The sequence below is a fragment of the Hydra viridissima genome, unplaced genomic scaffold, assembly GCF_058129835.1.
Source record: "Hydra viridissima isolate aposymbiotic clone 2 unplaced genomic scaffold, HvirCarnegie_v1 scaffold_10, whole genome shotgun sequence".
Lineage (NCBI taxonomy): Eukaryota > Metazoa > Cnidaria > Hydrozoa > Anthoathecata > Hydridae > Hydra > Hydra viridissima.
The window spans coordinates 16,231,113-16,254,982 of NW_028324309.1; the positions used below are offsets into that span (position 1 = coordinate 16,231,113).

The 23,870-nt window shown below is 30.2% G+C and overlaps 2 protein-coding genes across 2 annotated transcripts; one reads left to right on the forward strand and one right to left on the reverse strand.

The window, feature by feature from the left end:
* Window positions 1-8,054: 8,054 nt before the first annotated feature.
* LOC149883370 (uncharacterized) lies at window positions 8,055-9,599 on the forward strand. Its single transcript, XM_090065622.1, has 2 exons — window positions 8,055-8,169; window positions 9,195-9,599. The coding sequence occupies exons 1-2, from the start codon at window positions 8,112-8,114 to the stop codon at window positions 9,329-9,331; spliced, it is 195 nt and encodes a 64-aa protein (XP_089921748.1). The 5' UTR covers window positions 8,055-8,111; the 3' UTR covers window positions 9,332-9,599.
* A 5,154-nt stretch (window positions 9,600-14,753) lies between these two features.
* Window positions 14,754-23,868, reverse strand: LOC145181045 (sulfhydryl oxidase 1-like). Its single transcript, XM_090100120.1, has 11 exons — window positions 23,318-23,868; window positions 21,022-21,122; window positions 20,543-20,603; window positions 20,352-20,454; window positions 19,741-19,840; window positions 17,837-17,896; window positions 17,406-17,494; window positions 16,510-16,644; window positions 16,222-16,354; window positions 15,721-15,843; window positions 14,754-15,624 (listed from the first exon to the last, which is right to left on the reverse strand). The coding sequence occupies exons 1-11, from the start codon at window positions 23,577-23,579 to the stop codon at window positions 14,875-14,877; spliced, it is 1,917 nt and encodes a 638-aa protein (XP_089956246.1). The 5' UTR covers window positions 23,580-23,868; the 3' UTR covers window positions 14,754-14,874.
* Between the last annotated feature and the right edge of the window lie 2 nt (window positions 23,869-23,870).

Sequence of the window (23,870 nt, forward strand, 5' to 3'; positions counted from 1 at the left end):
TTTCCTGAATAAGTTGATTAAACGAAATAAACTTGTGAAAATCTCGTCAGAAAATGCGAATTAGACAAGCCACATGGCTTCAAACTTTTCATAAGACCGTCCTTTTCCATTATTTTTTGCGGCCTAACCACCACTCTGATGTCCTGATTCGTTCCTTACACTTCAGATGTTAGTAATGGCGCTTTGATGATCTTTTTCTGTTTTAAAACAGTTAAACTAGGATTACTTGCGATTGGAAAAATGCACACTGGGCCAGAATCCTCTTTTCCCGGGCAAAACTAATAACTCATCACATATAGAAGATTTAAGGATCATTTTTGCTTTATACACAAATTTGAGGACTGTAGTTCCAATGGTGAAATTAGTTTTGATTTTTGATTGCTATTGAAACCTACGACGTTTAGCAAATAGATATTTTCTTTAATTACATAGGGGGTAAATAGATTTTTTTTAAATTTTTTGTTTGATTTTTAACCCCACCTACTTTAAGTAACAATCAGACATTAGTTAATGTTTTTAATTAATGTTTTAGGAGTAATAAAAAACAAAAAAATAGTGTAAGAAAATATTCTCAATTTGAAATTACATCAAAAATTTTTAAAAGAATATTGTGTTACAAAAAACAGGAAGCCTATTGATTAGATCAGTATTGCTTGCTTGCTTCCTCGATGTTTTTGGGGTGAATTGTTTTGTAATATTTTTTAGTCATTTTCTCTTGCGTGAACTTTTTCATACATAAGTCCTAAGAGTAAAATCTGTTGTTGAATTGTCATGTTGATGTATCTACTTTGTGTACAGATTGAGCCATGTAATACCTTTGGTAAAGTAAAACATACAGCCTAACAGTGTCAAAGCAATAATGCTTGAATATGAGGCAGTTTATCTCATATCCTGAAGATAGTGGTATCAAGATAATTTAAAATGTGAATATAAGGTTTTGATCAGTATAAAGAAATTCAGCTGTTTGTACATATTTTGCAAAAGCGAGCTTTGAAGTATAACCGTCATTGCTTGTTCCAATTACATGTCCCATTTTGCTTATTAAGTCAGTCTGAATCTTCTTTTTAGTCACTGATGTCTTTTCTTTATGTTCCTTAAATCTTGCTTGCCATTTTCCTGTTTTTTTTAAATGCAATGTGCAAAGCCATCTTAAAAAATCAAATCCAGGCATGGGGACTGGAGAGACCAACTTTAAATTCTCTGTGAATGTAATCTTTATTGAAGATATCAAGGCTGTTCATATTTTTTGGAGAGACACCACAACTGAATAATATTTTGATGAGTTAGTTGTTCCAGATAATATAATTTGGATCTTCCCATCAACAATTGTTATTTCAATAATGTATATTTCACTTTAATTAGAAATCCACAAACCTGCATTTATGAGGCGGGTCTTTATTAAATAATATCAATTCTATATTTGTGAGTCGGGGTTTTCTTTACGAGGGATGGGGTTTAATTTGTTCATATTTTAGGAGGATAGGGTGTATAGATGTATGGATGCCTCTTGGTTCGGTGTAATGGTAGCACTCTGGACTTGTATTATAATACGCGCGTACTTTTCTTGGCGCGTGATATTCTTCTTCCCTATTTTCTTTACGAACAACAAATTTTTTTTTATGTTGTTAATAACAAATAATATATTCTCCAATTTAAACTATATAAAAAAAACTGTTTCTTACAAATTCTTCTGTTCCTTCTTTTGTCATTTATCACGTAACCAACTATAAATCTCCCTACCGTAAAGGCCCACCCGTATATCCCTTATGACTATAACTTGTCTTCCCCACTTTCAACAATTTTCGTAACTTTCTCAAAACCTTCTCGTAACCTATCTCTTAGGTTCTTTCTCCTCTTCTCTCCTCCTCTTCTTTTTGGGTTTCTCGTTTTTATATTTGTTGCCTAGTTTTTGGGCGTTAGCGTCTTTTTATTTTTGTTAGATAGTGTGTAAAATATTAATGGTTGATTTTGGGTGTTTTGATTGTTATGAATAGCATCTTGGTTAATTAGATTTAGTTTACTCACAATTACAATCATAACAAACCCTTCTGTTTCACTTTTAATGTATTAATCTTCTTTGATCAATGGTTCCTTAGACTCCTTTTAGTATGCAAATTTTTATGGTTTGATGTAGGCTGTGGATGATTTCTGCTGTGGAATCCAGTCAAATACGATGAGATTTCGCAAGTAATGAATAATGATCATTCATATTTGAAATTCTGTTCATTTCTGGATTTAATAAAACTTGTTTATAAATGCTTCGGTGAGTAGCGCTACCAAAGCCAGCCTTACACGTAAAATTTATTGTCTTTTTTATTTCGTCTTTCATAATCGAGTCCCTTAGCACAGGTTCTTGAACTGAACGAATTCTTTGCAAAGTATGAATTGTTAAATCTTTCAAAGGAACTAAAGCTAAATAGTTCTCCATTTGCAGGATAACATTTCAACTCCCTGACATCATTGTAAGTGGGATAATTGTTATGTTCCTTCTCCAAGGCTCCATTCTAAACAATTAATAAGAAGATTTTGTCAAACGGATGTCGATTATAAAGGCCAGCTTTATCTGCTGAATATTTACTTGCTTTATCTATATTTGAAAGGTTTGAAGCCTTCTTGGCAGTAATAAAATTAGATTCATCTCCTAATTCCTTACTGGCAGCAAAAGTTAATAATTGGATGAATGAGATTCAAGCAAACCAGAAACATCATCAAATTTAACTGGTTTTCAACCATATCCACTTGCAGTTTGTTCATATTTGTTTTTCTGACAAAGAAGTATTCATTAAACCAATTCACAAATATTTTTTTGAAACTTTCAACAGTATAGTTAACAGATTTCCGTTTTCTTTGATACAGGTAAACATTTTCAAACTTAAAAACTTTTGGCTGAACAAGTTTGAATATATCTTCAATAATATTTTATTTGAAATACCAAGATTTGTTTTCTTTGAGAAAATTATGAATGTCTAAGATAAAATAACCAAATCTAAACCAAAAAATTGTTTAAAATAGTTACAAACGTTTTTTATTTATCAGGTTAACATTGTAATATACACTTAACCGGAAAATTAACGCACCACTTATACATTTCAATTTATTTTAATTGTCGTCAATATTATCATACATTTTGACAAACATATTAAGAATAGAACACATGAACACAATTATTTTGATGATAATGATAAACATGACTTTGAGGATCGTGAAAAAAGAGCTAAAACCAAAAATATGGTTCGTAACAAAATAAAGTAAAATGATTATTCTTATCATGCACACTAATTAAGCTTAAATTGAAATATTTTTGACTTATCAGTAACCACGTGTTAACCACGTGTTACCACCTCTTGATATTATTACAACAAGCCGGTGAAAGTATGTCACTGAAAGCCATTAATACATTATTAGAAAGCATTATACTTTCAATTAAAGATCTCATCTTTTCTTGAGGGAGATCTTCCCACACGCGGATAAAACTTTGTTGCAGCTAGTCTAGGCTGTTAGGTGGTGGATGTTGGCTTATAACACAGCATCCCATTATGTCACAAAGATGCTCTATTGGGTTTATATCTGGACTGCAAGCTGACCACTTAAAAACTTGAAAATTAGCATTATTTAAGTACTCAGTAACAATATGTGCTGTATATATTGAAGCATTATCCAACCCAGCAAGCACACAACATTGAAACAACGTTGAAATAACGTTGATCGACGTTGATCAACGTTATTTCAACGTTGTTTCAACGTTGTGTGCTTACTGGGTACATATTAAGGAATCGATCTCCAATGTATGGTAAAAAAAGTGCCACAAAAGGTTCTAAAATGTCTCCTATATATCGTTGAACATATATAACTATAAGTCAGACGTCCACCATCAACAATAAAAAGCTCTGTGCAAGCTGTTAAAGATATTCCACCCCATACCATCAATGAGTTGTCTCCATATAAAGTGGTTTCTCGAATGTTACGAGCAAAATGTCTTTCATTTGGTCTTCTGTACACTCTTGGGCAGCAATCAGAACTTACAAGGCAAAACCTTGACTCAGCTGTAAATAAGACCTGTCCCCAATCATGAATTTCCCAATTCATATGGCTCCTTGCAAAAGTCAGTCTATTTCTTCGGTGGAGTACAAACAATCTGGGACCAGTAGCTGCTGCCAGAGGTTGTAAGTTTAAAGGACAAAGTCTTTTTCTTATGGTATCTTGACTAACAGCAGCTCTATGAACCTCAGCAAGTTATATTTGGAGGGTTCGTACAGTAGTGAACTGATCTCTCTGTGTTCGAAACATTAAAAATTGGTCCTCCAAGGAATTGGTAGCTCCTGGTCTACCTTGGCCAAGTTGTTTAGCGTGATCATTGGTCTCTACAAACCTTTGTAAAACCCAACCAACTATTGTATGAGACACTCCAAATCTTCTACCAAGTTGGCGATTTGTTAATCCTTGATTGGACAAAGTAACAATAGAAGTGAGGTTTAATTACAGCAAAACATGCTGCTTATAAAAAACTGCTAAAATTTCAAAAGTGAATAAGGGAAACGGAATAAAACCTACAAAAGGCCTAACAACTAACATTATTATCTTTGTAATTGATAAATCTGGGAAATACATAATATTTTTTCAAAATAAGTTGGATTTTATGTGGTGCGTTAATTTTGCGGTTAAGTGTATATTCTGTGTGGATTGGACATGAATTACTGTTTTATGAAATTAAGATATATATATAAAATAAAAATGAAGACTTATGAGGAAAAGCACTCAATAGAAACTTGATCTAATCATTCTATAGCTAAAATACATATTTGAAGGCACATGAGAATGTGTGTCATTGATCAATTGTAATCCTTCAAACAGTTATTTTCCTCGAACTTTTTTCTTTTTTCAAAATGTGATTTTCGAAGTATTGCTGAGATAACTGATGACAAATTCATGTAAAAATATGTTTTGTCTTACCTCTAAATAAAGTTACCTTGTAGCAAATTGGTTTCTTGACAACAAAGATGTAAATGAAATATCACGCAACAGTATCTCACTGAAACTATATGTATATTAGAGCTGTGCGAGATAATGGTTTTTTATCTTCAATCGAGTTCGGAGATTGTTAATATAATTTTATTCATTGGCTTTTATGCAACTAACGACTTTAAAAGTTACATTAAGTATTCTCATCTATATATCTTTAGACAAACCAAAGTAAGTGTACATTCAATTTATTTAAAAAAAAAAAAAAAATTCAAAACTTGTGTCATCATCAACAAAGTATACTTATCCTAAAAGTCAACAAATTTTTATGAAGAAAGGTAAGATCTTCTACATGCTCTGATAGAAGACTGCAGCGTTTAATGGAAACGATGTTCCAAGATATTGAGTTCAGACGCTCTGAATTGATAATGGTTGCTGAGATTGCCAGAAGTGATTGAGCAATCTTAGCAAGACAAAAAAAATCAACTTTTATTTTTCCTCCACCATGTCAGTGGACAGCAACTGCCCAATTACCATTTATTTCAAATACGCCTTCACAGTATCATCAAGCGCACTCGTACTTTACACATTAGCAATATTGTCGTTGGTTGCAGTTGCTGTTATCATGTTATCAAGGGATTCCCATAAGCCTATTGATTGTGTTTCTAGTGTAGACTCTGTCACTGAATGCTGAAACTGGGCTGGTTTTGGTCCTGAACCTGGTGCTGTTGGAAGTTCATTAATTCACGAGGCTTTGATATGTTGGCAGTCGGCTTTTCAGGTTTTTTGCAGTAAAATGACTTGTATCTGGGATCTACCAGTGTGCAAACTGCATCTGGTTGAACCTAATAAAATAGTACAGAAAATGTCAGATATTTCAAGGAATATAGATAATTAGATATTAATATATTAGATACGTATGACCATGGTATCATAATGTCGATTTTGAAACTCACAATTTGAAAAGATAACATTTTGGTTAAAAAAATGGCATTATTTTGGCATTTTACATTTACGCTTTAGGAATTTTACTTTTAAAAAATTTTTCCAACACTGTGTGAAACCTATGTTCCACTATTTTATTCATTCTTTTAAACAATTTAATTCACCTTGCTTTTTGTTTTGAACGTTCGAATGTTAAAAGTTTTAAATGTGAAATATTCGTTTGTTTTTTATTTTGCGGCAGAACTTTGAAGTTTTGGTTAAAGCCTAGGATATCTAATGAAACTTCGGAACTAGAATTTTTGCGTAAATTTAGTGGAACGTAAACAGAAGTACAAAGTTAAATTTTTCATCCGAAGAGGAAGGTCCGAAGTTTACTACATGAACAATCCCGAAATCTTGCGAAACTCTTGATTTTGTTCTCGTATAATTTTTTGAACAATAGTTTTTCTTGACTTCGCCAGGTCGTTGAACATTACAAAGTAATTCAGAAAGCAAATAAAGCTTGTCAAGAATAAAAAAAAGAAAAGAAAACAAACAAAATGTAGATAGATTAAAAAGTGGGATATGCAATACAAGTTTTTTGGGGGTTTTTTTAAAATAACGTTGGGTTTGACCAAACTCAGATTTAGTATAATTTTATTCAAATTATTTCATGTTGTGGAAAAGGCTTTTAAAGGATGGCCAGTGATAAAAACATGTTACTTTATATAATCATACATAGTGGACCATATGAGTGAATAAAAACATTGTGACGCTTTGTTGACGTGCATGACTATTTATACGTACAGCAAAAATTATGTTGTTTTTATTTGATATATGCATACATGCACGAACACACACATACACACATGCATACATACATACATACATACATACATACATACATACATACATACATACATACATACATACATACATACATACATACATACATACATACATACATTCATTCATGCATGCATGCATGCATGCATGCATAAATACATGCATACATAATTGCATTACATATATATATATATATATATATATATATATATATATATATATATATATATATATATATATATATATATATGTATGTATAAAATAAAGCTGTTTTAATTTTAGCACCTAAATAACATACAAAACAGTATTGCAAAAAAAGCGTGATTGTGCTGGAAACATCATTAGCATATGTAAAAAGTTCAGCTTTGGTTCTTGGAAAATGTTTTCATTTTCAACCGGTGAAGGAGCATGGTCATTTTTTATCCTTGCTGTTGTGTCCTGTGTTTTTACTTTATTTATACTTTGTTTTTTTGCATGTTTTAAAGCACTTAATTTTCCATGTCATTGTGGATGTTGTAGTCAAACATCTGAATCTCAATCTGACACATATCTCTGTTGTAAAAGATTTAAGTACAATTCTCCAATTTCTAACTATCTTTTTTTGGGATTTAACCCACAATCAACAGTACACGTTGGTTGCTTTGGCTTTAAGAAAAGATTATTATTTAAAAATTCTGTATGTACAATCTGCCTGGAAGATTTCTTTTTAAACGAAGATGTTGTTTTATTTCCCTGTGGACACTGTTATCATAAAGGCTGCATAGAAAGCTGGCTATTAGTGAAGAATAATTGTCCCCTATGCAAAGTTACTGTTGGAAAAACATTAGATAGTAGAGAAAGAACCCCATTACTTCAAAATGTTTAACTGAGTTTCGCTTGCACAAAAATTATTTAAATATAAACAATATATGAACATATATAATCATAATATTGTTTTTTTATACATTATTTTCTTTGTACATATATATTTTTATATTGCATATATGGTTAACAATATCTTTAGATGGTTATTAACTGATTTTATTTTTTGTATACTTAAAGTATACTTATATGAGTTTTATTTTTTATATACTTAAAGTATACTCATATATAAGTTTTATTGAGAGCTTTGCTACTGTTTTAATTTTTTTTGATAAAATATTTTTATCCAATCAGACTTTCATGTATATGCTTACTCAATATATGTTAACATATTTTGGTCCATATTTATTTATTTATCTTTATTTATCTTCAATTTCTTTAAGCAAAAAAAAAGTGTCTTCATTTTTCTTTCTTTTTTTTTTTTTTTTTTTTTAGCAATTCTATTTATTTATTGGATTTTCTACTTTAGGCTTTAATCACAACAAATTACATAAAAAATAGATTATTACTGTTATACTAAGATGTCATCTGATCAATTAAGCAATGGTGATGATAATAAAATCATTAACCCATCATCAGGTCTGTTATTGTTTTAAACTTTTGAAAATTTTCTATATTTTCTAGAAGATCACTGTTCTTCGCTCTTTTATTTTTATTTTTTGATTGTTATATAGCTGTATACAACCTTATTATAAACCATTAAAATGTGTTAATTACCAAACATAAAAAACAGCATTGGATTACAGTAGCATTAAGTATTTTTGGGACAGGTCCCAATGATCTTTTAGGCTTCTGCCTCTCTCCCTTGATATGCCAACTGCAAAGACTGACAAAAGTTCAAAACTTAAAGCAATTTGCTTTTAAAACCAAATATCTTTAGTATGCAATAGGTTTCATTTACATTAAACCATGTAAGCAAGAAAATTTCAGGAATTAAACATTTAATTTGGTTCAAGGGTTTTGTCTGGTTCAAAATTTCTTTAAAGTGCTTAAATAAAATATCTTAATAATATAGCAATCTTTCCTCGTTCTTCTTCAGTAGCTTAAATGCCAGCAGTTTGAGTTATCATAGTTGCTATAGTCAGTAAATATACTTTTTGTTCTATTTGTAGTCGCAAACCTAAGATAAGAGTCGGTTAGCTAGATGTAGAATGTTTATGCTTGTTATTAAGCTAAAAAACATATGGCTTCAGTTTAATCTCAAATAGTAATTGATTAGAAATTTGTTCTTAGATCTTTCTTGATCAAATATGATTAACTTGATAACAGAAGCTGTAAACATCAGTAAAAAAAATCATAATTTCTAAGTTTCACATCAGACACACAATTTTGTTACTGTCCATTTTAAATGTAAAGCAAAATTTTTTCTTAAATATCAAAAAATGATAATTTTTATATACACATCTTTGGATAATTATTAAATTTCAAGTTAATTTAGGAAATTAACAAGTTACTCATTACTTTATAAATTGAAAAATAAAGCAACTGTACAAGCGCCTACAATGTATACAAGCACCTACAATGTATACAACGTTGATTCTATATTATATATATGATCCTTTTTAGACAATTTCTTTTTCTAGCGTTTGCTTCATATTTTTTAGATGTGGAAATTTTAGACCAAGAACTGGATAACCTTAATGCTGCCTTAGACAAAATTGAGAGTTGGAGCAATGCCCTGCAGGGTAAAGTAAAAGAATTTATAAAAGAAGCCAACCAAGTAAACAGCGAAGAGAAATAAAAAGAATAATTATTAACTAGAAGAGTTCCAGTTAGAATACTTCATATTAAGATGCCACAAGATAATTGAACATTTTTGTAGTTAGAATTATTTTCATAGCGATGTTGGCAAGAATTATTAGCGCTAAAAAATATACTTTTGAACAGTTTCAACTTGGAAAATAAAAATTTACGACTTTTTTAAATTGTTTTGAAAGCATTTGAATGCTAACATTGTACTCATCTAATATCATCGTTAAAAATTTGAGTCTTTCCTGTGACATTAAAGATTTCAAGAGTTATTTGATAAGTTTTAGCTTTGTTCTCCAATTGCAACCAACTGAAACTATTAAAAGTACTCGAAGAGCAATTGAAAAATGTCTGGCAGAATATTTGATAAATTACTCTTTGAGCAATTAATTTGTTTCTCCTCTTTTTTTAAGAGTTCAGAAAACTCTAAATTACTTCTTGTACAATTGAAGTTGTGCAAAACGCTGGTTAACACACATCAACCAATCAGCTTCCACCTCAACCGATGAAAAAATCAGCTTCAAACAAACCTTTCTTTCACGAGTGTTTATCTTGGTAGTCATTATCAAATAATTGTTTATGAATTATTTTCGTAAATAATTGTTTGATAGTGACTACCAAGATGAGCAAAAAAAAAAATTTATCTCCATAATTCTTCTGGAACTTTTCTGCAAACTATCTATTTTTAAGTTTGTGATTGAGTTGCGTGAAGTTTCAGTTTACACCATCCCAGCTTGAAACTCGTTAAACTGAAGAAGGTTATTGGCTTCAATTAAACACTTCAAAAGGTGGACAGCTTTATAAAATCAATAGAGTTAGGATGATTCTTATTTCACGTTATCCTACAGTTGCTAGGAATATGGATTTTACTCCGGTGACCCTGAAAACATCAAATTGTAAAGTTTTTCATGTGCGAGACCTTTTCGGTATTTAAAATCGCGTGTTCCACCCAAGAGGGGTTGGGATTTGGACAGGTTGGGTTGGTGTGTAGTCTTTTATTAGCCTTGTATTTTACAATACTAACGTTATGGAGGTAACAAAGAGTTCTTTTTATCAATTGCCACATTTGCATATGAAAAATACCGAAAACAAATTTTCGCAAAAATTACTCTCAAAAGATAGTCATTTGTAAACTGTTGACTGCTTGTAGCATGGGCGTATAAGAGATGGACATGCAACTCATTGTTTTAGATCAAAGAGGTAAGGGTCTGCGTATCGTTTCATTTCCATATCGTTATCATACCGATATGATATCAGGGAAAAAAAAAGTGTCATTGGAATGATTACGACGTAATATCGTTATAAAAATTTTAACCGGTATTGCAGTTAGTTTAAATCTCGGTATTTACTCTCGTCATTCCGATGATTTTTTTTTTTCCGATATCATATCGGAATGATAACGATATGGAAATGAAACGATACGCAGACTTTGTAAGGACAAAGAGGCCGCAGAAATTTCCAACAAATTCTAAATTTTCAACCGTCAACAAAAAAATCTAATAAAATGACTGCCCACAGTTTTAAAACAGAAACTCTGATCACGTGGTATTAGTTTGAACTTTTATAGCATTTGTTTAATAAGACTGTTCAGGATAAAGTAGCTTCACGCGTTGACAAATTACTAAACAAACTACACCAAGGTAAAGAAAATTAGTCGTCGGCAAAAACAGATTTTTATCATTTTTTCAAGATGAACATTTGTAAATTTGGGAACTTTTTTCGTGTAAACAAAGTTTGTCAATGATAAAATAGACCTGTAAAGATAATTTTAAAATGACTAAAAAATTTATAGCAAAATATAAAAAAGCTGAAAATTTTTTTTTTGTCAAGATCTGGTTTCATTTAATTCCCTGGTCCTTCATTCACTAGTTTTAATTTTGTGTATTTTTTTAGTATTTTTTCTGATATGTCGCCATTTTTTGCCTCGACTGCTCTATAAGCTCCATAATATGTATTTCACTATGCGTTATTTTTTAGTAAATGTATTTTCTAATGGGCTTTTTTATAATTAATTTGTTAAAGCAAAACCTTTTAAAAAGTTATTCAAATTTTATAATTATCTCGGAAATTGCGGCCAGATATTTCATCCTTTCGTTTTTCATATTTCATATAATATTTCATTTGTCATAAAAAGCACATAATAACCCATTTGTTTTTGTCAAATAAAAATTAGTTTATATATAGCTAATAAATCATATCATGTTAATATTAAATACGTTGTTATCCTTGCGATTTGCCATAAATTGGCAAAACTAGTTTTTTCTTTATTGTATTTATATTCATTTTATGTATAAGTTATTTATCTTTAACTGTATATATTTCTGTTGTTAAATTTAAAAATACAAAATATTCATAAACTGAAAGTTTACAGCAATATAATAGATTGAGTAGTTCCCTGGACATGAAAGCATTGTGCTTTAGGTAGCTACAAAACTAGTTGATATTTTGTATTATTTATTATATCTCTAGTTATAGAGATATAATGTACTAAAGTAGTTAAGTAAATGATCTCAATTTCTATATCCTCATCAGCGTTATTTCTTAAAATATTAAGAATGTATAGCTGTATGAAATTAAGCTTAAAACTTGGTTCTATTGCTCTTATCTTTGATAACTGAAAGGAAGTTGATGTGACTGGTTAGACAATACCAAAAATTTTCGACCAATTCGACAGACTTTAATATAATTTAATTTCTATTGTTTAAAACAAAAGATTTGTAAGAACATGCAACGAGCATGGTTCGCAGAAAAAGCAATATCATTGCACGTCCATTTCTTATACGTGCATCGCTTTTAGATCGATGACTCGATCAAATCCTAAAATACGATAAAAACGAACGCAGTGTTTCAACGGAAAAAAATTTTCTAAGGTTTTTCTAGATATTGCAAAACGATGGTCTATGTTGAATGGTTGATGTTCTAACAACGATTTTGTAATCCTTAAAAGAGGTTGGATATCATTCTTAGCGCAATACACCACCATTGAAGTCATTATGATCTCTTTCATAACGTGTTCACTAAATTGAAAATGAACAGGGAGGTTTAGTACAATCATCGAGTTGTCAAGTAACTACATTGTGTCTTGCTTTTTTAAACAAAAGGTAAGAATTGGTTCGCTAATAACCTCTGTTCTCCGATTGATTAGATCTGATAGACTTCTAGCATCAGGATTTATTCTTGGTATTTTTCTTTTTATACATTTTTTGTCTCCAATATCTTTTCTCAGTTTAAAAATTGCCTGCACTGCAAATTTTATTTCTCCTTTATCTAAACTACAAAGCTGATGTCTAATGAATGCTATCACTGTATGAATTTCCGGCAGAGAACTATACATTTTTGTGCTAAAAAAAATGTATTGCCTTAATTTCAAACCACATGACAAAATAAAGTCCATGGTAAACTTCAAGTTCTTTTGATCCTGCCCCCCCCCCCCCAATTCATACTCAATGCACTAATGTCACTGGTCTTGATATTTTGTATAAATACTTCTGATCAGTTAACAATGAATTTACAACATCATTCTTGAGATAAGTTAACTGTACAACAATCAAGGTGAGGAACTTCTTTAGCAAAAAGAAGACTCACTATGTTAATCAGTTGTTCAATGTCTCCTGAAAAACTGTTGCCAGATACAGTTTTGCTATCATTATCCATCAGGTATTATTTTGCCATCAGCTATCATTAAATGCCTGAGTGGCAACTAGTTAGCATGTAAAGCACAAATAATCCAGATTAGTTTGATTCCTAGTTTCTTTTCTAAATATTAAATAACTTCACTCAAACATAATACAATTTTTTATTCTTAGTAAATTTGAGCATTTATACTAAATAAAAATACAACAGTTTTTACAGGAATGAATAAATTGTGGAACACGATTTTTGTTCCTGGCGAATAATTCTTCTTTCAGAGTGTCCAGGGCAACCTGGATGAGGTTTCATGCACCCTTTGCTCTCTCTGTTGAATTGTATGATCGCTCTATTAAGAGTAAAATGGGGTATTGAAAGATTTTCATATATTTTGTGTTGACTAAAATCACCTTCATGTTGACCAACGATGCATCCTCGCTGAAATTCGGATAGGTCTGATACTCATTTGGTTCGTGACATATTGCAATATTGTTATATGCAACTTTAGCCAAATAAACTGAATTAGCTTAACAATATTACCTATAAATAGTATTAATCTTAAATTAAAAGCAGAAATAATATTTATCTTGGTGTTTATTAATCTCTGTCATGTCTGGGTACATTTGGGAACTTGTACGAGAAGACATTACATTAAACACTCGCAAATCTATAAACAACTTACCATTTTTAAAATTGCAAAATTTTTAAACAAAGAAAAACAAAACTTTAACTTATATAAATTTTTCTTCATTTTTTATCCAAAACCAGCAAAAGTAACAAAAACGAGCTGACTTTCTCACAAGAAGTCAACTGCCTAGCCTCCAAAGTAAATTATGTCAAACTACCTAGCCTCCAAAGTAAATTATGTCAAACTACCTAGCCTCCAAAGTAAATTATGTCAAACTACCTAGCCTCCAAAGTAAATTAAATAAGAATTATGGTTGTTTTCTTATGTTTTGTTTTAAAATGGATTGAGAAATAACCTTGCGTCGTCAAAATAAGTGTGGAAATGGATCCACGTTCCAGTGCCAACTTTCACCTTTGCCTCCGATAGCTTGAGGAAGAAGTCTTGAAGATACTCTAAGACAGTAGAGTATCTTCAAGATTTTCTTTCTTTGTTAAGACCTGTAACAAACTGCTTCATCAGCCATGATTTGATGTGCAATAGAGAAAACGAAATCTTTTGAGGATTCACAAAGCAGGGTGGAGCACCTCCGTATACATCTCAAAAGATCCAGAGGTGGCTCCAGGAAAACCTGCCTAGTTACTAGTCAAAAAAGTTATGGCCTTTTAAAAAATGATGTATGTATGTATGTATGTATGTATGTATGTATGTATGTATGTATGTATGTATGTATGTATGTATGTATGTATGTATGTATGTATGTATTGCTGTTTTGAGTTGTATTATGATAAAATATAAAATCTCATACTCGTATAAGAGTGCTCAATATTTTGTATGTTCTAGGAAAAGTAAGCAAAATTAAGCCGTGACCTCGTCAAAAAAAAAAAAAATAATAATAAAAATATGCTTTCCGATCTCATTCGTAAATAAAGTACGTCCTACTTTAGTGCAGTTTAAAAAAATAAATAAATTTTATATTTCTAAAATGTTCAGTGCAAAAAATATACTGAGATCCGCAACGCGACATTTCAATAAAAGTAAAAAAAGTCTTCTTGAGTTATGTTTTTAAAGGATGAGAAAAGATAAATTTAACTGAGCTGATCTTGAAATGATGCTTGAGAGACTTTCTCCTATGTAACGGAAAGCATTTTAACATAAAAAATAGTTAATTTGATATATTATATCATAGAAAATTTTATATATTTACATAAAACGCTTTATTCTCAAAACGTATGCCCTACTTTAATTTAAAATTTGTGAAGAATCCATAAACGGATTTCTATTCACACGTAAGATTTGTATGTTTTATGTTTTTTTCTTCTAATAAAGTAAACATAGAGACCAAAAACTGCACCGATAATTGAGCCATATAACACAACACACATACTTAAATCTACCCGTGACATACCAGCAAGAGAAAATGGGGGAGAAGCTGTACGCGAGTAGAACTTGTAGGTGAAACGATTTCGAACAGCATCAGCATCATGCATCTCACTGTCTGCTACTTTTTTACCATCTTTATTTTGAATTCTATTAAGATTGTAGTGGTCTTTAAGAAATTCTAAGATAAATTTGCGACTCCACTTTGTACTAGGTTCGCCTACACCTGGCGTGAAAACGAGAGAATCTTTGATATTTATTGGTTCATGGCATTTTTCACATTTGCTTTTAGGCGGAAACTGAACTTTAGGGTGAAAAGGATCAGATGATATGTCTTTTGCTAGCCGAGCATTAACGCGATTGTGACGAGACCAAAGCCACAAAATGGCGTCTTCGTGACTTTGTACTTCTTTTTGCAAATCTTTAGACATTTCTATAAAGTGATCGCGACAATAACGGCAGCCGAAAAAGTGGTCAATGAAGGACCGTATCCTTCGTAAAACCTCATAACCATTAATATCAGTTTCAACACTGCAACTTATAGTTAGTGTATGAAAGAGCGTCCACAAGCCACATGGAAAACCACGATATTTTGGCACACTTCCCTCACACCCTCGCCATTTAATTTCTGAAGGCAGGTATGAATCGGTTTCCTAAATTAGAAATTGTTCTGGTTATTATGAGTCTATGTTAAAGTTACTCAGTACTACATGAAATGTAAACAGACCATAGAAGGTTATGCAACATGCCTGATTTTCTTCTATATATTTCATGAACTTTTCTGAAGTAATTTCGTTGCCAACAGTTGCCCCATGCAGCCATTTATCAAGTTTCTCAAGAAACTTCTGTAAATATCTCTCTGCAGGAAGACACTTAATAAAAAAAAACAAACAAAATAAACAAACCTTTTTTTTACTTAAAAAGTTCTAATAATTTTTATATTAACATTTGTATCATCCTCTCAATCAAATTATCTTTTAAAATGAGGGTGAACAAGAATGATAAAAACAAATTTCCACCAACATTTATCTATCAAAATGAGAAATTTTGCTTGTTGGTTTTAACCTTCCTCAATGAAAACATCAATTTGTATTAGTAACTTTTAAAACTAAAAATGAACCTTAAAATGATTTCAAAACTTTGCCCGACCATTTAAATCTGTGTTTGAAGATTTGTAACTTTTCAAAAAAGCTATTTAACATAAACGATTTTTTATCAGATTATAAAAGCTAAATAAAACTTTATCTCACCTTAGCTAAAAGATTAACCCAATCTTTTAAAGCAAACATATCATCATTGTCAATGATATTCTTTTTTGCAACTTCACGACGAAGAGAAAATGATACTGCGCTTATGATATCTTGTATATAAACTTCAGAAGAACTGAAAAAAAAAAAAAAAAAAAAAAAACTTCACCAAAATGATAAAAGAATATGATGGACATTCTTGCAAATCATTCTGTGAGAGAATAACATAATACCTAACAATTATAAATCACGAGTTGTGATAAAAACAACAAGAAAGTAATAAAAACAAACACATTTGCAGCTATTTTTAAATCCTTTTCATCTATAACCATTGGTGATATTTTTAAGTCTTCTGATTCATTTATAACATCTCCACCTGCCAATTGATTTAACACACTTAAATATGCACTATGAGTTCGATTTGACCTAAAGTGCAAAACAAAAACAAATATGTTATAATAAAAATCTAAAAGAAAATGTAATACTACAAGGTTTTCAAGGCTTTTATTGTAAATTATGCTCTTAGTTTTTGCTGATTGAATGTTATAAATGATAATAACTTCTTTGAGCATAAGAATAGAAAAAAATTGATTTAGAGTTGATGTAGAGAAAATTGACAGATGGCGACAAATTGAAACTTTTTACAAAAGAAACTGCAATGGAAAGCTTTCATAATAAATAAACTACTGTTAAATAGTTTTCTTGTTGAAGAGGCTAAAGCAGCTTAAGCCTGTTTTAAAAGATGATCTACTAACTTCGTTTTGAACCTCATGCTATCTAAAACATCTATGCAAAAATGAAAAGAATGATACTTGATTAAACCTATGCCTTTTACATAAGAAACAGATTGCAACAACAACAATAACAACAACACTAATAGTAAAATAAACAAACTTAAGTTTTTTTCAGAGAATCATTTTTTTTTTATAGTTTTAATTCTGATTTTAAAATTAATTTTCCTAAACTACAAAAATTTAAAAGTAAGTTTAAAAAATTACTTCATCATTAAATCATGTCTCACTGAATACTAAAACAATCTGCCTCTAAAATAGCTCTGAAATTGACCTTACAATTAAAAGAAATCTTAAAGCCTTCATGGGTACTTTTTGGTGACATTTGATTTAAACATTTTAATACAGATAAAAAACATAAATTTATTGAAATATAGTTAATATTAAGTAACTTACATGCTTAGTTCTTTAAACTTTCCAGTAGAAATAGTAATTAATATTAATGAAGGAATTGTAGCAACATTATATTTCTTTTTAAGCTCATCCTATAACAAAAAAATTTTCAAGTTCCAATCACAGCAAAATGACACTACAGTATTTATATTAAGGTTGATTATAAAATTCAGCCCTTTTTACAAATACTTTAGTGCCTTGTGGCAATTCCCTGAATTTGAACATAACACATAAAATTTTAATGCATTCCATTTACACCTACATTTTAAAAAGTTTTTTGGACATTTGACATAATTATAGCTACTGTGAAAAAATTATAACAAAATTTTTATAAAAAGGGCAAATTTTTAATTATTTTCTTTGTCGACAAGCATGTATATTCCTAAAAACTTTATATGGTAAAAAAAAAAGATTTAAAAGAGCAAATAACATACATTTGAATCAGATACTCTTCTAAGAATAAGTTTTTTGCTTTTCATTGTGTCTAAAGCCAACTATGAAAAAAATATATGTAAAAATATTTATATATATACACTTAACAGCAAAATTAACACACCACATATAAATTCCAGCTTATTTTGAAAAATATTATGTATTTTCCTGGATTTATCAATTACAAAGATGATATTAATGTTTATTTTTACACCTTTAGGCTTTATTCTGTTTGCCTTATTCAATTTTGAAATTATAGCAGCTTTTTATAAGTAGTATATTTTGCTGTAATTAAACCTCACTTCTAAAAGAAAAGTATGTATTGGTTTTAAATTATTTTAGCAGAAGAAAAGATAAGTTATCTTAGATAACTGCCATTTGAGCAACACAACTGCTTGCAATCCAGCATTTTAAACGAAATATAAGTCAAGATGAATGTGCTACAATTGTTACTTTGTCCAATCAAGGATTAACAAATCGCCAACTTGGTAGAAGATTTGGAGTGTCTCATACAACAGTCGGTAGGGTTCTACAAAGGTTTATAGAGACCAATGATAACGCTAGATGACTTGGCCAAGGCAGACCAGGAGCTACCAATTCTGTGGAGGACCAATTTTTAATGCTTCGAACACTGAGAGAACAGTTCACTACTGCACGAAGACTCCAAATACAACTTGCTGAGGTTCATAGAGCTGCTGCCAGTCAAGATACCATAAGAAAAAGACTTCGTGCTTACAACCTCTGGCAGCAGCTACTGGTCCCAGATTGTCTGTACACCACCGAAGAAACAGACTGACTTTTACAAGAAGGCATATGAATAGGAAAATTCATGATTGGGGACAGACCTTGTTAACAAATGAGTCAAGGTTTTGCCTTGTAAGTTCTGATCGCTGCCCAAGAGTGTACAGAAGACCAAATGAAAGACATTTCGCTTGTAACATTCGAGAAACCACTTTATATGGAGACAACTCATTGATGGTATGGGGCAGAATATCTTTAACAGCTCGCACAGAGCTTTTTATTGTTGATGGTGGACGTCTGACTTATAGTTACATATGTTCAACAATATATAGCAGACATTTTAGAACCTTTTGAGGTACCTTTTGCACCGTACATTGGAGATGGATTCCTTCTTATGTAGGATAATGCCAGAACATACACAGCACATATTGTTACTGAATACTTAAATAATGTTAATATTCAAGTTTTGAAGTGGCCAGCTTGCAGTCCAAATATAAATCCAATAGAGCATCTTTGTGACATAATGGGATGCTGTGTTAGAAGCCAACATCCACCACCTAACAGCCTAGACCAGCTACAATAAAGTTTAATTTGCGTGTGGGAAGATATCCCTCAAGAAAAGATGAGATCTCTAATTGAAAGTATCCCACTGCACTGTCAGGCTGTAATAACATCAAGAGGTGGTAACACTAGTTACTGATAAGTCAAAAATGTTTCAATTTAAGGTATATTAGTGTGCATGATAAGAATAATCATTTAACTTTATTTTGTTAAACGAACCATATTTTTGGTTTTAGCTCTTTTTTCACCATCCTCAAAGTCAAATTTATTATTATCATCAAAATAATTGTATTCATGTGTTCTATTCTTAATATGTTTGTCAAAATATATGATAATATTGACAACAATTAAAATAAATTGAAATGTATAAGTGGTGCATTAATTTTGCGATTAAGTGTATATATATATATATATATATATATATATATATATATATATATATATATATATATATATATATATATATATATATATATATATATATATATATACTAGTTAGTTGTATATATATATACTAGTTAAGTGTATATATATATATATACTAGTTAATAAAAATTTTCTAAATTAATGCATTAACAAAATATTAAAGTAATAAACCACAAACTATTTTTCCAAGGTATGATTCAGGAGCCTCAAACAATAATGCTAAATATCTGTATGATATAAAGTCTTTCTTAAACAAGTAATTTTGAACATCAGCATTGCTAAAAAAGCCAAAAAAAATTGCATATTAAACGATAATATTATCATACTCCTGATTCCTATTATCATACAAATCAAATTTGGCATACAACTTAAAAAGTTCTAATTAAAAGGATGCATAATAAAATGTTAAGTCAATCTTGAGTTTTTATAAAATCCTGTGCAAACTTCAAATCAACATTCAATTCATCTTTCATAATTATCTGATCTAAGTTTTCTACTGAAACGCCCTCAAACTTAAAAATTTGTAAGGTGTTCTTTCTTAAAATGGTAGCATTTATCAAAATAACTATACTACAAAGCCCATATTAATTACAGAAAGTAATTAAAAATAATTAACCAAAGAAAAATACAAAAAGAGAATATTATTATCAAATTTTTTTAAAAATTGCTGATGTCATGTAATATGCTTTTCTGACATTGTTAGTCTGAAGAATATATGGATAATAATAATGAAAGTTAACAACAATGAGAGTTTCAACTAATAGCTAATAATAGAATATGTAAACATACTTAAAAAAACGAAATGGTATTTCATTTTTCCTGAAAACACCACCTTTTTGTTGTTCCAAATAGTCCAATAAACCATTTTTCATGTGTTCAACATCTTTTTGACCTTCATTTGAAAACATTTTAACAGTACATAAATGCATATAATAGCAAATATGTTCTTCTTCAAAATAATAGTCAAACTATTTACCAACCTGTGTAAGTATACCCATGAGAATTTTTGTCTTGTGTTTCATGCCAATTTACTCCAAAAAACTGCAGATACATAACAAATAAAATAATAAACAAAATATTTACTAAAAGAAAGTAAAAGAAGTAAAAAAGAGCAAAAAAATTCATTATCTGGTAATAAATACCAATAATAATAATAACAACATAAACAACAACAGTAATAATAATGATAATAATAATAACAAAGATAATAAAATAATAATAAAAATAACAACAACAACAACAAAAATAACATATCTTGCAATTTTTTTGAACTTGGTTATTTTAACAGTATTTAAGATAGCTGAAGTCAAACTGAAAAATCACAAAGTTTTGATGCAGAGCTTTTTTCAATCCTACAAATTTTTGAGCCAATCAACCATAGTTTAAAAAGATTACTTTAATTGATCCAGTAACTAAAATTATTACCCATCAATCAATGAAAAAAAATTCAAAAACTTACTCTGATGGTGGGATAGGAATCAATGCCAAAAGCTTTACATGTCCCATAATTCCTTTCAGCTGCACAGTCTATCACACCAACATTGACAAAGTTATTCCAATCTGTAAAAAAGAATTAAATATTTTCAGTTTCATCTAGAATTTTTTAACTATAAAAGATAGAAAACTGATTATCATACAACAGTATGAATATGCAAACAAGTCTAAATAATTATATTCACATTACATATTTGAGTTAATTATGGGGAAGAACATGAAATATTCCAATTCTTGCTTCGCTGTTATCACCAGTTAAATACACACAGACCTTTTTGTAAACTAAAAATGAGTTTTACTAGCTATTAATTAGAACAACTATGAAATTTCATATGGTAGGACCAGAATTGAATTAGTATTTTTTGAGCCTGTTAACGTTAAAATTTGCATTAAAAAACATGCTGTAAGAAGATGCTTTTACAGAGTAACTTTGATATGTCATTTGTAAATATAATCATTATAAAAGTATTACAAAACTGAAAATACTTTTTAAAATTCTTATCTACTACTTATTATCTATGTATGTATGTATGTATGTATGTATGTATGTATGTATGTATGTATGTATGCATGCATGTATGTGGTTTTTAAGAGGTAGATAGGGACAGTGAGAATCTTATTAATCTATTCATGTGCATCATTACTTAGATGACAAGGCATTTGGCTACCTTAAGAGAGCCATAGTTACTCCTGCTATTTTGCACGCTTGGTTGAATTTCTTCACTTTGACAGTCAGAGCACTGGACAGAAATAAAACCCAGGTCAGTGCCACTCGCTTCAAGTCTCAGCTCAACAATCCTTAGAGCCAATCCTTTTCCTGAAGTTATGGATCTATTTGGCCGGCTTCCTTTACCTATGTTGTTCTATGGACCTAGGAGACCTGCTGCAAGTGCTATGAGTATAAACAGATGCAAAAATCAAACTTTCCCTCTGATTTCCAATGGCCGTCAGGAGCACACAGACACTACAAGAAGTGTAGTATTTTACTCGTCATCAAACCATATATGTGCATAGACTTCAATGGTATAGTGCACATAAAGACAGGACTATTGTCCAATGGAGACAAGTTGTTTGGTCAACTAATTCTTTCATTTAGATGTGCTTAAAGAATGCTGCAGTCAAATAAATCTCCTTTTAGATGTTCTTAAAAGTTCTGTGTTTTGAGGTGTAGAATGAAAAGTATCATTCTGAGTGTGTTAAAGACTCTGTTTAGCATCAAAAGTAGATAAATGTGTGGGGTCTTTTGCTGCATATGATACATGAAGGATTCACATAATTAATGGCATTATGAATCAAAACCAGTTTCATCATATCTTTGATTATCATGCAAAGCCAAGTTGAATGAAATTATTTCCAGATGGCAAATACTTATTTCAACAAAATAACAATTTTAAACACACTGGAAAATGTAGCAAAGCATATGTTGAAAAAACATGCTGATGGCAGAGTAAATCACCCCAAACATAAATCCAGTTTAAAAGCTATGGACACTAGCTTTTCAAGTGGATTAAATGATAAAATCAGTGATAAAATTAAAAAAAAGGGCATATAATGATGAAACTTGTCAATTTCATTCAAAACAGATAGAATTTCTTAGAATCAATGTTATTAACAACACTTGTTGATAATTTGCCTCGGTACTAACTTAACAGATTTTGTTCCAAATAAAATGACTTGATCAAGATAATAATAAAATGTAATAACTCTGCAAAAAATTCTTTTGCACTACATATATTTGTTAATACTTTTGTATTTGTCAAAGCAACATTACAAAGTGTTTTTTAATGGTTTTACATTGACTCTCTTCAAAAAACAACTTGGTGTTGACTGTATATGCATTTTTCCTTGCTTAATTTTAACCCTGACAAATATATATACATATATGTACATATATATGAACACACACACACACACACACACACACACACACACACACACACACACACACACACACACACACACACACACACACACACACACACACACATATACATACAATTATATTCATATACAGTCAACACCAAAAAAGACGACCAAGAATTTGTGTATTTTTTTATATTTCAAAAAAGAAAAAAAAACCACACAGAACTTTCATCACTACAAGATCATTGAAATTAAACACTGAAGTTTACGTTTACTTCCAAAGTTTAAAATCCTCAAGCTGCTTTAAATTTTGTAATAATAAAAAAAAAAGCTCTATAGATTAGGAATTGGTCTTCTAACTTTTAACTGAGGCAACTTTTTATTAAAAAAAAAATTACTTTTTAATTGAAGTGCAAGACGAATCCATGTTGGTGCAAAAGCTTGACAATGTCCGCACCAGCTTGAATAGAATTCTACAATCCACGCTTTCTCGCTTCCTATTAAATAGCTATTGATTGTGTCATTTGTAAATTGTACCATAGGATCTGTATCTTTATATAAACCAGCTGAGAAGACCGGGAAAAAAGCAATGTAGCTTGAAAATATTACAAAATATAGAAAAAATTGACAGGAGAAAATATTTTCCGCTCTATGCGCCATCTTTATTTATAAATCAGAACGCAAAATATACGGCGAAATAGATGAGGAAGAAGTTTATTTGTAGCACGTTCAAAAGATCAGTTGTTCCGAGACGAGCAAACCAACAGGTACTAAATGCAGCAAATTATGTTTCTTTGCTTTAAAAAAAATTCTGAAGTTTATAGAACTGTGCACGTCTTTCACTAAAGTTTAATTCTTTTTAATCTTAAGCTACGACTTATAAACTCCATTCATTCGATTAAAACAAAGTTAATCAAATACTGAATCCGCCAAGCCAATTGCTTTCGATAT

Bases quoted from the DNA above. Each gene is read 5' to 3' on its own strand.
- LOC149883370 (XM_090065622.1), top strand. From the start codon at position 8,112: ATGTCATCTGATCAATTAAGCAATGGTGATGATAATAAAATCATTAAC. The intron at 8,170-9,194 runs GTCTGTTATTGT...CATATTTTTTAG, and splicing joins AATCATTAACCCATCATCAG to ATGTGGAAATTTTAGACCAA.
- LOC145181045 (XM_090100120.1), bottom strand. From the start codon at position 23,579: ATGGCGCATAGAGCGGAAAATATTTTCTCCTGTCAATTTTTTCTATAT. The intron at 17,897-19,740 runs GTTTGTGGTTTA...TTTTTTTCATAG, and splicing joins AATCATACCTTGGAAAAATA to TTGGCTTTAGACACAATGAA. The intron at 15,625-15,720 runs GCATGTTGCATA...TTTCTAATTTAG, and splicing joins AATATATAGAAGAAAATCAG to GAAACCGATTCATACCTGCC.